The sequence below is a fragment of the Tamandua tetradactyla genome, chromosome 10 (assembly GCF_023851605.1).
Source record: "Tamandua tetradactyla isolate mTamTet1 chromosome 10, mTamTet1.pri, whole genome shotgun sequence".
Taxonomy (NCBI): Eukaryota; Metazoa; Chordata; class Mammalia; order Pilosa; family Myrmecophagidae; genus Tamandua; species Tamandua tetradactyla.
Genome location: NC_135336.1, coordinates 47069587 through 47084453, shown reverse-complemented (window position 1 = coordinate 47084453; position 14867 = coordinate 47069587). Strand labels below are relative to the sequence as shown.

Below are 14867 nucleotides of genomic sequence, written 5' to 3'. Positions count from 1 at the left end.
ACTCAGTGCATGATTTGTAGTACAGTTGTCAATATTGGAAGGACTCAAGAACATTGTCTAAATTAGACAGAACTTTTTAGATCTAAAGCCTCTGTAGTAAACAAAAATGAGATGGCAGGGGCTGATTATTAAGGAATGTAACACTAGCTGTTTATGTGATAACAACTCTGCAGTGGTTTCCATTATCTCCATTCTCTTCATTTGGGAAACTGTAACCTCTGACTGAGCATACTCCTAGATTACTGATACAAGAGGCTGGTTCAAATATGAACAATGTAACTTTGTATTTTCATTATTTAGTCACTGCAGGAGATCATTAATCAGGGCTATTGATTGTATCTTGGATGTGGATTGATAATGTGATGACAGACATGTGGGGGTCTACAGCAGCATTGAAAATAGAAGCTGAGAAATGAGGAATTCTCACAAATTATAAGGGATCAATTGAATGGAAAAATATGAAAGAAACTTATTAGATATGGAGAAGATCCAGAAATTCTATATTCTGTTTAACGTGAATCCCACATGTTCAGCCCTCTACACAGGTTGTCTCCCAGCCCTAAGCAAGGGAGTGCACCTCCTGAGTCAGAGGCATGCTTAATGTATTTTATGCTGGATCATGAAAAGCTGCAACTCCTACCCAGGTTTCCATGTCTCTCAGTGGGACTTTGCCATTCTTTAACTCTAAAGATTAAGAAAACATATTTTCTTCTAAATGTAAAGGCTTTTCAAGTTGATTTAATTCTGCATTGTTTTGCATATTTTTCTTATCTGGTAGCACTATTCAGTTTCTCCACATAAAAAGATGACATCCTAATGAATTCTTGGTCACTGTCTCTTAAAGAGAATTCTACCAAACAGTTCTGAGATTGGACACCAGCATTTCTTAATGCTTAATGTCTAAAAGCAGCAATGATACATATTTTTGAGTGAGTGTATGAACACTGGGAGGAATTTGGAATTACTATGAATAATGAAATGTCAAAATGAAAAGTGAGTAAACACCTCTTCTCTGGCCCTTTCCATGATCTTGGGCTGTCCTATTTTTGGCAAATGCATATAGGTAGAACTAAAGATATTAAAAGCTTGGGGTAGAGTTCAAATAATCCCCTATCTGTTGATCAATATCTGAAGCCAAAATGCACACAGGCTCTAAAACACAAAGGAATCAGCCCATTCAACTAAGCAAGCAGCTTTAACATTTAGCATGAAACAGCCCTTTCATCTGCTCACAACCAACACAGGTTCTCTTTGCTTTTCTGATCAAATATAAAATGATTGACAACTGTTTTAGTTTGGTAAGCTGCCAGAGAAGGAAAAGCTTTTTTAAAAGGGAATTCATTAAGTTACAAATTTACAGTTCTAAGGCCATGAAAATGTCTTATAAGAGTGTCCAAACTAAGGCATCCAGGGAAAGATACTGTTCTATTTTGCTAGCTTCCAGAATGTGATGTACCAGAAACAGAACAGCTTTTAAAAAGGGGAATTTAATAAGTTGCAAGTTTACTGTTCTAAGCCTGTGAAAAGTGTCCCAATTAAAGCAAGGTTACAGAAATGTTTGATCTAAGGCATTCAGGGAAAGATACCTTGGTTCAAGAAGTCTGATGAGCTGCAGGGTTTCTCTCTCAACTGGAAAGGCACATGGTGAACAAGGTGACATCTGCCAGCTTTCTCTCCTGGCTTCTTAATTCATGAAACTCCCCCAGGGACATTTTCCTTCTTCGTCTCCAAAGGTCTCTGGCTGTGTGGTCTCTTGTGATTCTCGTGGCTCACTTCTGTTGCTCTCTCCAAAATGTTCCTTTTTTAAAGGATTCCCATAAGCTAATTAAGACCACCTGGAATGAGCAGTGTCACATCTCCATCTAATCAAAAAGTTGATACCCACAATTGGGTGTGTCACACCTACATGGAGATAATCTAATCCAAATATTCCAACCTACATTGTTGAATAGGGATTAAAAGATTGGATCAGGATTAAAACATGGCTTTTCTAGGGTACATAACCTTTCAAACCAGCACAGATACCTTGGCTCAAGAAGGCTGATTTCTCTCTCAGCTGGAAAGGCACATGGCAATGTTTGTTAACTTTCTCTCCTCATTTCATAAGGTTTCCCCAGTAGCATTTTCCTTCTGCATTTCCAAAGGTCTCTGGCTATGTGGGCTGTAATGACACCATAGGCTCTAAAGCTTTTTTCAAAATGGTACCCTCTTAGAGTGCTCTAGTATGCAATCCCACCTTAAATGGGTGGAGATACATCTCCATGGAAGCTGTCTAATCAAAAATTGCCACCCACAATTGAGTGAGTCACATCTCCATGGAAACAATAAAAAAGATCCCACCAGCTATATTGAATGAAGATTAAAGAGCATGGCTTTTCCGGGGTACACAGCACGTTTAAATAGGCATAGAATCATAAGCAAAGCTTTGACCTAACAAAACAAAATCATTTCATTTGAGCATAATTCAATATATAGTTTTGCTCTTATACTTCCCAACACAACTCCTATACAAATCAGGCTGACTTGTTCTCTGTTCCCAAAACAAATGTGTATTTTAATTTCCATGTCTCTGTTGTATTAACCACTCACCCTTCTTTCCTTCTCAGTTCAATTTCTAAGGATACTTTAAAGCCCAATTCAAAACCTCTTCCTTCTAGTACTTCATGGTGTTCTCCTCTATCTATAAATTTCTATAGCACAAAACCCAGTATAGCACTGGTTCATATGCTGCTCATTCCCTTGAGTATTACTATACATAGATTCTTTCTCCTCACTACTTTATAATTCTTTAAAGAGAGCCATGCTTTATTATTATTATTAAAGAGCAACATGAAAGAAAGGACATTCTAAGCAAGAGAAGCCTAAGCGAAGGCAAAGATGCTATATTGAGTACGTTCACATTGTGCTCAGAGACAGGTATGATCTCCCTGGTACAAAGCAGCTGCAAAATAAATATTTATTGAATATGTCAATTTAAGAGCTGGCACTAGGGCTCTGAAATACTTTTTTTCTCTATATTGAGCAAATATTATCAATTTCAGGGTGTGTACAAACAATCAAGAGATCATTTGCAAATATTTTTCATACATTCCCACTCCAAATTTATATTCTAAGAGCCCTAAATGTGATCATCTTCTTAGTTCACCTGACCCAATTGACTGTTGTTAATCCTTGCTCTAGAACCATGCTTCTTTCATCTTTATTTTAGTACTTAAGGAATCCTTCTTGACCTATAGCATAGCCAAAGGGAGCTTTAGGAATAATAATAAGAAAGAAAATCAAAGTGTGGTATTATTTAGAGAATATAGTTCCTTCTTGGATGGGCCTGCCTTAATCTTAAGACTGTATTTCCACCCACCATGCCCTCCGATTCCCCCCATCATCCCATACAGATAGATTTCCCAGCTTCTGTCCAAATACCTCTAGTGATATTCATCCCATTTGATTCTGGTCAGAGATCCAGGAGCAAGATCATCAGGACAGGGATAGTCAAAACACACCTTCTTGCCAGAATATGATACCTTAACTGCTTCCTATCTCCTGAGAAATGTATCTAAAACTTATTTCACATCTGATGTACCACTTTATGGACAAATTACTAAGTACTGAATATGTAATGAAATAGGCTGAACAGCAGAAAATCTATAGCAATGATGTTGCCCTCTAGTGATTGAGGATGGAAACACGGCACCTAGTGAATGTACCAGGTTCACAGACTAAAAGAAACTTCCTTACCCCAAATAAGGTTCAGACCACAAAAATAGTTAGGGGCAGAGTTTGCATTATTTAAAAATATATCTGAGATTTTAATTTATTAGTTCTAAAGGCCATTACTTTAACATTAGTTTTAAGCTTAATGTTTCAGTCTTCAAAATAGAACATGTCTTTGAGTGTGAAAATGGTGAGCTGAAGGTAATGGGGCAAACTTCAGGGAGGAAGATATTATCGCTCCCAAGTTTTATTACCAACCATAAAATGTATTATACTTGTTGAGAAACCTGCTGACAAGATGATATCTATGCTGTTTTTATGGTCCCCCAGCAAATTTTCTTAATCATTCCTTTGCTATTCCAACATCCCTCAGGTAGTAGTCTCTACACTTGTAGAGTGAGTTTTTATCAAATAGGAACTCCTGCCTTGTTATCTATGCAGTCCCCCAACTTTTTGTGTGTCTATGCTCTAGATCACAAACTCCTTGTGTACTATGCTCTATCATTAAACTTTCTGGGAATTATGATCCTTCTTATCTAGGAAAATACACTGTGCTTATTTCAAAATGGCCACCAATGAATCCTGCCTCCCAAAACTCATGTCTTTTCATAGCCTCCTCTCACAGTGAATATGAACTGGACTTCTGGCTTTCTTTGACCAATAGACGTGATAGAAGGGCACTGAGCAAGTTCTGGTCATAGGCCTAAAGAGGTCTTGCAGCTTCCACTGTTGATCTCTTGGAACCCAGCCTCCACGGGAAGAAAGCAAGGTTATTCTGTTGGTGAGGTATTGAGGAAAAAGAGGACCTGGGGGATAAGAGACCATGAGGTAGAGAGGCCCAGCCATCTCAGTCTTTCCTGCCATCCCAATTGAGATCCTATCATGTGAGAAAGGCCATCTTTGATTCTCCAGCCCAAGCTAAGTTTCTAGAGACTTTGTGAGGGCAATGACTTGTCTTTCTTGGCCACCATTTTATTCCCAGTGCTTTACACATTGTCTGTGTTGAGCAGAGTGAAGAAATAAATGAGTTATTCCTTGTTCTTTTCCTGTTCTTCTTTGTCCTCTTGAGATATATATGTACACAAACACATACACATGTGTGCGTTTGTAATTGATATCTGTTTTAGCTTGCTAAAGCTGCCAAAATGCAATATAACAGAAGTGGATTGGCTTTGTGTGTGTGTGTGGTGGTGGTGGGGTTCAACTGGGCAGGCATTGGGAATCGAACCCAGGTTTCTGGCATGCCAGAAAAGAATTCTGCCACTGAGCCACTGTCACTCCACCCAGATTGGCTTTATAAAGGAGATTTATTAAGTTACAAGTTATAATTCTAAGGCCTTGAAAATGTCCAAATTAAGGCACCCGACAAGAGGATACTTTCTCTGAAGAAAAGATGATTTTCTCTGTGTAGGGTTTCTCCGTCACATGGGAAGGCACATGCAATATCTACTGTACTTCCCTCCCAGCTTCTGGTTCAGATGACTCCCTCAGCTTCTGGTATCTTCTGCATCTTCAAACATTTGTGTCTACTCTCTGTGTCAAAACTTTTAAGGACTCTAGTAAACTAATTAAGACAAATCTTCAATGGGTAGGATCACATCTCTAATCAAAAGGTGCCACCCACAATTGGGTGGGTTGCATTTCCATGGACACAATCTAATCAAAAGGTCCCACCCAACAGTAGGTCTGCCCCCACAAGAATGGGTTAGGATTAAAAGAACATGGGTTTTCTGGGGTACACAGCAGTTTCAAATCAGCACAGTATCTATTTGCATATTTGTCTATAATCAATAGTAATTCATGCTCTTATTAGGAAACATCCTAATTTCTTATTCTTGGGAATTAACTCCATTCAGTGAGTCTTAGATTTCTTAATGGGATAATTGGAATCATTATGTGCCTAGTTTAATGGATGAGGAATTAAATGCAAGCATTCAGAAACTACACACATTGCATCATTCCAGAATTAGTACTTCCATCAAGTGTGGAAAAGAGAATGTCAAAACACAGCTGATGTCAGATTATTAATCATTAGGCTGTATCTCATTCAAGACATTTGGAATTCTACAAGAGAAAAATATCATCACTATATGGCAGCCCTGTTTCACATGATGGGTTCCTTTAGGCACACTGTTTAATGAAGGCCATTCTGTGGATGATAAACTGGGACACTTTTTCTAAAACATATTACAAAGAATACTATCTATGAGAGATTCTTCTTGAGAAAAGATTTCTGTGGTCCAATAATGCTGGGAACTTGGCAATTCACAATCCGTGTAAGCATTTTAAGGGATCTAAGAATTCCTAGAGCAAAGAAAACTGTTAAACTTTATATAATATTGCCACGCAAATTTATTTAATCACAGAGCTCCTGTTCAGAGTAATACCTACCTCAGTGTCCTTTATTGATTCAGGTAATGAATAAAAATCTGTTACATGGGTTATTGTAAGAAATAAATGGGACAAAAATATGTAAAGTACATAGCATGGTGCTTGCTATATTTTTGTTGACTGATAAGAGATACTTCTTTTTCTTAGATTTTTTATTGATTAAAAATGCTTATTTTATTACTGAAAAATAATTGACATACTTACTAATATCATAATTTAAAAAATACATTTGCAAGGTGAAAAATTCAAATCATAAAATGGGTGTAAAATGAAAAGTGAGTTTCTCACACCTCAGAACCCTCAGCGAACACTTTTTATGTACCTTTCCAGATTTTGTCTATGCATATATATATCCATACACATCAAATCATATTTTTTGATGTATTCAGAGTAAATGCAGTAGTACTCTAATTTCTTTCATTTTGTGGTTTATCAATTTTTTTTAAACCCCAGAGTTGGGGTAAAGTTTAAGGCCTATGCTCATAACTTCTCAAAGCTATACTTTGATCAAGTGAGTAGTATAGAAAACTGGAAAAAAATATACAGTTGTTTCGGGGGTTAACAAAAAAAAAGTCAACCAGCTTAAATGTGCTTTCCTTTGTCAAATCTTTCTTCATCCTCCTTGGAAGAATTAATAACTTACTACTCTGTAATAATTAAATTTCATTTTCCTTCCGCTGCTGCTTATATGTAGCTCTCTTAGTTTCCAGCTGCTATGATAAATACCATACAATGGATTGGCTTAAACAATGGGGAATTTATTGGAGTTCACAGTTTTAGAGGCTGAAAGCCTCGCTTTGGGACGCAGTAATGTTCTCACAGGCTGCCAATCCTTGGGGTTTCTTGTCTTTCCGGTTGCAAGAGATGCCTCTTCTTTCTTTGCTGGTTCCATTCATGTTTCTAGCTTCCACTCCTTCAAGTGACTTTCTCTTCACAAAACCTCTACTAATAGTGTAACGGATGCCCTGCTGACAAGGGTGCCAGCTGAATCCCGTCCAGTTTCAATAGTCTCAAAACTAAAAGAACTTAGAGATGAGAGGGCAAGTAGGCATAAGTAGTAAAGTTTCTTAAAAGAGAAGTTTAATGAAAAGAGAGAATACACATTAAAGAGGTTAATGTGGGCACACCCAAGGGAGGGACAAACACTGAGTGGAGTGGGTCAGCTTGTTTTATAGGAAAGTTTTGTCAGTGGCAGGTTTCCATAGTAACCTTTGAATACTAGGTGTCTGTTCTAGGAGGAGATAGCTAGCAGAATTTGTGGTTTGTTGTCACATACCTAAAATTTGCCTTTGGGCAAATGGTTAACAATCTTTATGACCATATGCTTTTTATTATTAACTAGTGTTTGCTTGGAGCCCAGAATTTTACAAGCTTTTATGGTTTGGGGAGGACTCAATGGTTTGGGGAGGTTTGGGAGCTTTAGGGAAATTTTTGTCTGAGGAAGTTTGCAGCTCTGTATTAGTTCCTGTGGAGCTAGATAAGGCACCTGGGACTTAATGTTGTCTGTTGACATTGTCTGTTAACTCTTTCAGAGCTGAATAGGAAACCAGGGACTTATTTGTCCTATTCTACCTGCTTCATTAAGATTAAGGCCAAACCTCATTCAGTTGGGCTACATATTAATTATAACAACATCTTCAAAAGTTCTGATTTATATTGGGTTCATATTGATAGGAGTGGATTAAGATTAGAACATGTTTTGTCTTTCTGGGGTACATAATTCAACCTGCCACAGTGGTTATATCCAAATACCACATCCCTGAGAGGTGAGTTCTTTGAAGACACTGTGTTTTGAGACAATACTGTCACATTGAAAGTACTTAATAGGAATTTGATGAATCCACAGCATCTGTTCTGTCCGCCAAACTGGGGAGGTGAACATTCATACTTTCTTTCTGTTGAGGATGAGGAAGGGATAGGAAAGAAGAGATAGGACCTTGGACAGGAGAGGGTCAGAGTTGCAGCTGCAACCAGATTCCAGCCTGCAGCAGTCAGGATGGGCCGTCATGCTGAGCTTCAGTGTGTTTCAAAATTCACCCCATACCTGTAGTGCCAATTCCACAACTGCAGTTATTAAAGACCTTGCAGATATCATTTTGAGTCTGACATCAAAAGACAAATATTGTCTGATCTCACACCTATGAAATAATTAGAATAAGCAAATTCACAGGGTCAGAAACAAGAACATGGGTTGAGTGGGGGTAGGGTTGGTGAGTTAATGTTTTAAATTATGCACAATTTCTATTTCAGGTGATGGAAAAATTCTGGTAATGGATGGTGGTAATGGTAGCAGAAAATTATGAGCATAATTGACAGTATTGAATTGTTTATTTGAATGTGGTTTAAAGGGGAAATTTTAGAATGTATATATATATTATAAGAATAAAATTTTTAAGAAAAAACATAGGACTATACAACATAAACAGGGAACTCTAATGTAAAACATAGACAATAGTTAATAATACATTATAGCAATATTCTTTCATCAGTTGTAAAAAATATACCATACTAATGCAAAGTGAATAGAAGAGAGGTATATGGAAACTCTGTATTTTCTATAAACCTACAACTTCTCTAATAATAATAATAAAGTGGGCACCTTAAAGAAGTGCAAACACTGGGATCATGTTCAGTACTGCTGGTAAACCTTTCATTGACAATCTATTTCTCTTCCCTACGAGGGTGCTGGTGTGGTCTGAAGTACTGACTGGTCTACCTCTCCAGGACCCTCCTAACACAAAAGCTCAGAAAGCTGGTTGCTAGTGACCACCAGGGTCCACTGACTTCCTGCTTTTCTCTCTGCTTTCTTCCTTTTTATTCCCATCCTTAACTTTCTTGCTTGTCTGGAATGTACCCTTTGAACCTTTTGGCTGTTCCCTGCCCTTCTTCTTTATTGCCCGGAGTTACTTCCCTTTTCCCATATCTCCAATCATTTTTTCATGTTCTCATCCAGTGAAAGATGAGGGAATTGCAAGGAGTCTGAAAGTCTTATTAGGTGATTTGAACTGCATTGCAATTAACCTCAAGAATCCTAAAAAAAAAAAAGTGAGGACATTTGCCTGATAAATCAAGCAAATTGGATTGTTTTTATTTTTTATGATACTTCCTAAAAACTGATTAAACTTCCTGGCTCTGGAAGAGAAGAAGCTAATTGTTTCTTAGAGAGCAGTGGATTCATTGCTTGGATTCACCATGGCTTCCTGCCGTGTCTGTAGCTTCAGGAAGCTGGTAGCCATCGTGTGTGGGTTGCTGACAGCCATCATTTTGGGACTAGGCATCTGGAGGGCTGTGATCAGGATCCAGACAGGTAATGTCCTGCTAAATTTAACTCAAAATAAGAGAAGACAGTGAGCTTTTGTCCCTGTGACCGGAACACCAGTACAGGAAAGTACCACGTCTAGGCTAGTGTTGCCCACAGGGTGCTATTTATTTGATATGGGAGAAAAGAGTCAATGGATGGCTAATATATGGTTTATATACATGAAGGAATTTGTGTGTTGTAAAGAAATGGAGAATGACCTGTTTGAATTGACCTCTTTGTATTTTTAATTCCTGATTGGATTACTTGCAGAATTTTTGGAAAACCAGTGCATACTAGAATGAGGAGACTGATGATTGCAGGTGGGAAGTTTATTGAAAAGCCCTCTCAGAGGAGGGGGTCTGAAGAATACACGTCAGCCCCTCTGGGAGGGTTGTACATCATTATATATACTGTGTTACATGGGGCGAGGAGGGATTAGTATAGTTGGTGGGTTGTATTATGATTGGTGGGGAATTAGGGCAAGCAGAAGTGGCATTTTGGGATAGGTAGTAGAACTTGGTTATGGGCAGGAGGTTTAGGGCCATAAGGGAACTGTTAGGTGCCTTTGCTGTCCTTGGGAGGAATTGGTGGGTTGCATCCTGATACCTAGACTATTGTTTGCTTGATCAGTCATGTAAGCCATGGATGGGGGTTGTTGTTACAGGGAGATAAGCCCCAGCTGGTTAGTTATTGCCACCTTTGGGAGGGGGTATCTCTAACACAGAGTAACAATTGAAACAATTAATAACATTTGTGTGGGTTTATTTAGCTCTGTTCAGAGAGGTAAATAATTAGAGGCACACACACATGCACACACAATCAAATATGCATGTAATAGACTTTCCTTTTAGAAGGAGCTTAGCAATGCTATCACTAAGTTATAAATAAAATGATCTTATAGTATTCACATATAATTCTCACTCTCCAGGTGTATAAAAAGACTCAAATTTTTAATTTTCTAAATGGTTATTTGGCAAATGTTATTATGCACCTGCTGTGTGTCAGAGCTGAGACTGGGACAAAGGACAGAAGTTGGGCGTAGCCAACAGGGGCACAAAGCAAGACTGTATTAGTCAATTGTTGAAAACAAAAGGGGTCAAATACATTGACTGCTGCTGGAGTGGTAGATGGGAATAGATGTTTTTAAAGCAAAAGACAATATTTAGAGAGTAGTGTATTAATTAACAGTATTTTAGAACATAAGAAAATTTACCAGAACAAAGTTTAAATTAGGATAAAGTGGTTTTTGTTTGTGTGTTTACGGTTTGTAAAATAGTTTGAGATTTAAAAAATTATGAACTACAGGTTTTACCCTGTAAGTCTGCTAAATTTATTATAAGACCTTATTTAAAGGATATACCTTTAAAATGCTTGTAGTACCTCCTTTCCTTCCTTACTTTCTTCTTTCCTTTATTTATAAGACATCTAATTTTCAATGGGAAATTTGTGGTAACTTGTAAAGGATGCAGGTACAATAGAACCATTAAAACAAGGACCAAAGTACAACGACAACATAAGGAATAGAGAATAGTGGAGTTTAGAAAGAATATTGGAAGTTCAAGCCTCTGAGGAATTATTACAAATGCATACAGTATGTATCTGTATCCCTGAATTTTCTGAGGGCTAAGACCCACGTGGAATCACAATAGGTAACAAAAGATATCACCTCAAGCAGTAGAAACAGCTGCTCCTAAGAAAAGAGAAACTTTTCCTTTGCTCGGAGCAGAATTTTTCAAATGGCTCTTTATATAAAGGTCATCTCTCAGCTTTTGGATCAACCCAGTAGAAAAGAAAGGGGTTAGCACTATGGTTTAAAGAAAAAGATGGAAAACTAGATATTGTTTGCTCTTACTATTTTGCCTTGTACATTTTATTGAGGGTGAATTTTAGTTAGCAAATTCTGTTTTATTCCATTTCAGTCTTTTCCATTCATCCCATTCCATTGCATCTTCTTTCTACTCCACTCCCCCCACTCCCCTCCATTCCCCTCCACTCCCCCCACTCCCCTCCATTCCCCTCCACTCCCCTCCATTCCTCTCCACTCCCCCCACTCCCCTCCATTCCCCTCCATTCCCCTCCACTCCCCTCCACTCCCCTCCATTCCCCTCCACTCCCCCCACTCCCCTCCATTCCCCTCCACTCCCCTCCATTCCACATAATTATTGAATGTTCTTCTTTTGCCACTTTACTGGAGTATACAGCTCAATTGTTTTCAAATTTATTTTTTTGAAGGGTGGTTCATGGATATCTCAGAGAAACTTGAAAACGATGAATGCTTTTCAAAGAAATAATATGCATTAACACATACATAAAATTTGGGATCAATTTACTGCATTGCATTTGACATTTATTTCGTCAACAGAAACAAAATTTTAAAAGTCTTCACAATGAATATCACTTATTTTTTGAGAAAAATTAATGCCCTCTTTCTTAAAAAGTAGAATAAATCTGTATTCTGCTCAGATTAAATTTCCATGAAAAGTCAGTTTTTTGGTTGTATAGTGAACATTGATGTGGCAATGTATATGCTATTTATGCATTTAATGATTAAATAATCCCTAAAATTTTAAAAATTCTTACTATGTCCTATGCTCATGCTAAACACTTCATATTCCTTATCTCATTTAATCATGACAACTGCCTCTGAGGCAGGTATTAATGCTATTTCCATGTTATCAATAGGGAAATAGAGTCAGAGATCGTTTTCAAGTTTATGTAGATAGTTCAAGTTTATGTAGATAGAAAGTATTAGGTCTGGATTTGAGTCTAAATCATTCTGACTTTGGTTTTTGTACTCTTAATGTCCACACTAGTCTGCCTTCCTAGAAAGAGGGCAATTGGAACCCAAACAATTCATCTTCTCTTTTTGAGACAATAATGCCTGAACACCCTAATTAATAAAGATATATAGTAGCCACTAGAATCAGATCATCCAGTTGTTTTGCCAGACAAAGTGAGGTTTTTGGAATATTCAAATAGTATCTATAGATTTTTGCTGTGGAGTAATTGCCACAGCTTTGCTCCTTCAACTATGCAAAAGTGCTTCTCCTCATCTTCGCAACATTCAGTAGTTGTCTGCTTTTTATCTTCTAGTCCAGAATAGCAAAAGATGCATTTTCTAGCAATCTTAACCATGGTGACTGCCTTTAACTGAAGACTTCTCTCATTCACACAGCCCCATCAAATCCATAAAACAGTTCATCAATGAGCTCATATCTGTCTAATGATTCTAAAAATAAGCTTTCTTTTTTATTTTTTAAACGAATCATTGATTTAAATAAAACAAGTGCTTCAGGATGTGGCCGTAGAATGCCAGTGAGTGGTGTGTTTGCTTGTGTGTGAGGTAGCTAATATTTCTTAATAAATTCTCTTCTTAAAGGTCACAATTCAAGGTTCTGGTTGGGATGAAGTTGACAGTAGTTCATGTGACTGGATAAGTCTTATTTCAGGATTGCTCGGATAGTATTTGGCATTTTTAAATGCAAATGATGGAAGCATTAAGAAATAATGATCTTCTTTTCATCAAAGCAACACAATTGCTTATGTTGCCATGTTTAACATTTCCTAATCCACACACCTAACCATTTGAAGATTTGCCTGGCAAAGAACTTTTCCATAACTATTGATGATGTCTGCAATTTCCAAAGGAGCCCAATGCTAGAAGCTCTTCTCTGATGATATTAGTTTGCCTAGAACATCCTTCACCCAGTGTTTCACATGACTGTTTTCTTCTTTGATGATTTAGGTGTTGGGTTAAATGTCACCTTCTCAGAGAATTTTCTTATCTACCCAGTTCTAACATTACCTTCCTTTGATTCTCACATTCATTTTTTCCATGGTTCTTATCTCCTGACAATTTGTTTACTAGTTTACTGTCTGTCTCCTACTTCTAGAATGAAAGCTCCAAAAGAACAAAGACATGGCTTTTTAACTTATTTTCCTTGTACTTGGGCCAGAACTTGAAAGAGAGTTGCCAATACATAGTTGATAAATAAATGAAAGAATCACATGAATGCTAAAACCTGGGCTGAGTCAAATAGTTGTATTCAGAAGTGAAATAACTTTATTAATTCCTTGTCATTTGCTTTAAAATATTAAAAGAGAAGCAATTCTGGAATTGTTTACATCAGTTAAGAAAGGCACCATTTTCATTTTCTCAACTCTAAGCCATGAGACCCACTGACCATTTTCCAGGACTCTAGGTTTCATTCAGAATTTTCCAACTACATTTGTCCTGTATTTAACTATGGGATCAGCAATATTGAAGAGTGCTTTTATGTTGGAGCAAATCTAAGATTTTCTGAATCTTTAGCCTTTTCATACTGGCATTCTTCATACAAATTATCTCTATATTGTCTGATGCATTTGCAGAATGGATAGACATCAGGTGCTCTGAAATCTCTGCTTTGTGTTTACAATAGCAAGAACCTTGTAACAGAAGACACATTGAGGCTTTCAGGTCCTGTCACAGTTGGTGGTAAAAGTACAGTGAGAGCATAATTTAGCTTTATTCTATTTCTTTTCCTTCTTAACATTTTCCAACTTAACCTGGGCTTGATGTAAACAGACAGATGTTCATAATAAAAATGATAGGGGGTGTTTTCTTTTCTTTTGCATGTTTTTATTAATTAAAAAAATTAACTAACAACATTTAGAAGTCATTCCATTCTACATGTACAATCAGTAATTCTTAATATCATCACATAGATGCATATTCATCATTTCTTAGTACATTTGCAATGATTCAGAAAAAGAAATAGAAAGATAACAGAAAAAGAAATAAAACGATAATAGAGAGAAAAAATAAAAATAAAAAAATAAAAAAAAATAATAAAAAAAACTATGCCTCAGATGCAGCTTCATTCAGTGTTTTAACATAATTACATTACAATTAGGTATTGTTGTGCTGTCTATTTCTGAGTTTTTGTATCCAGTCCTGTTGCACAGTCTGTATCCCTTCAGCTCCAGTTACCCATTATCTTACCCTATTTCTATCTCCTGATGGTCTCTGTTACCAATGACATATTCCAAGATTATTCTCTAATATCGGTTCACATCAGTGGGACCATACAGTATTTGTCCTTTAGTTTTGGGCTAGTCTCACTCAGCATAATGTTCTCTAGGTCCATCCATGTTATTACATGCTTCATAAGTTTATTCTGTCTTAAAGCTGCATAATATTCCATCGTATGTATATACCACAGTTTGTTTAGCCACTCGTCTGTTGATGGACATTTTGGCTGTTTCCATTTCTTTGCAATTGTAAATAATGCTGCTATAAACATTGGTGTGCAAATGTCCGTTTGTGTCTTTGCCCTTAAGTCCTCTGAATAGATACCTAGCAATGGTATTGCTGGGTCATATGGCAATTCTATATTCAGCTTTTTGAGGAACCGCCAAACTGCCTTCCACAGTGGTTGCACCATTTTACATTCCCACCAACAGTGGATAAGTGTGCCTCTTT

General features: G+C 37.2%; 1 protein-coding gene across 1 annotated transcript in view; it reads left to right on the top strand.

The window, feature by feature from the left end:
* The first annotated feature begins 9049 nt into the window (after positions 1 to 9049).
* ADGRG7 (adhesion G protein-coupled receptor G7) overlaps positions 9050 to 14867 on the top strand; it is a 68290-nt gene continuing 62472 nt past the window's right edge. Inside the window, exon 1 of the mRNA XM_077118584.1 lies at positions 9050 to 9409. Coding sequence (XP_076974699.1) covers positions 9295 to 9409 — 115 coding nt within the window. The 5' untranslated portion in view covers positions 9050 to 9294. The remainder of the gene's footprint in view (positions 9410 to 14867) is intronic.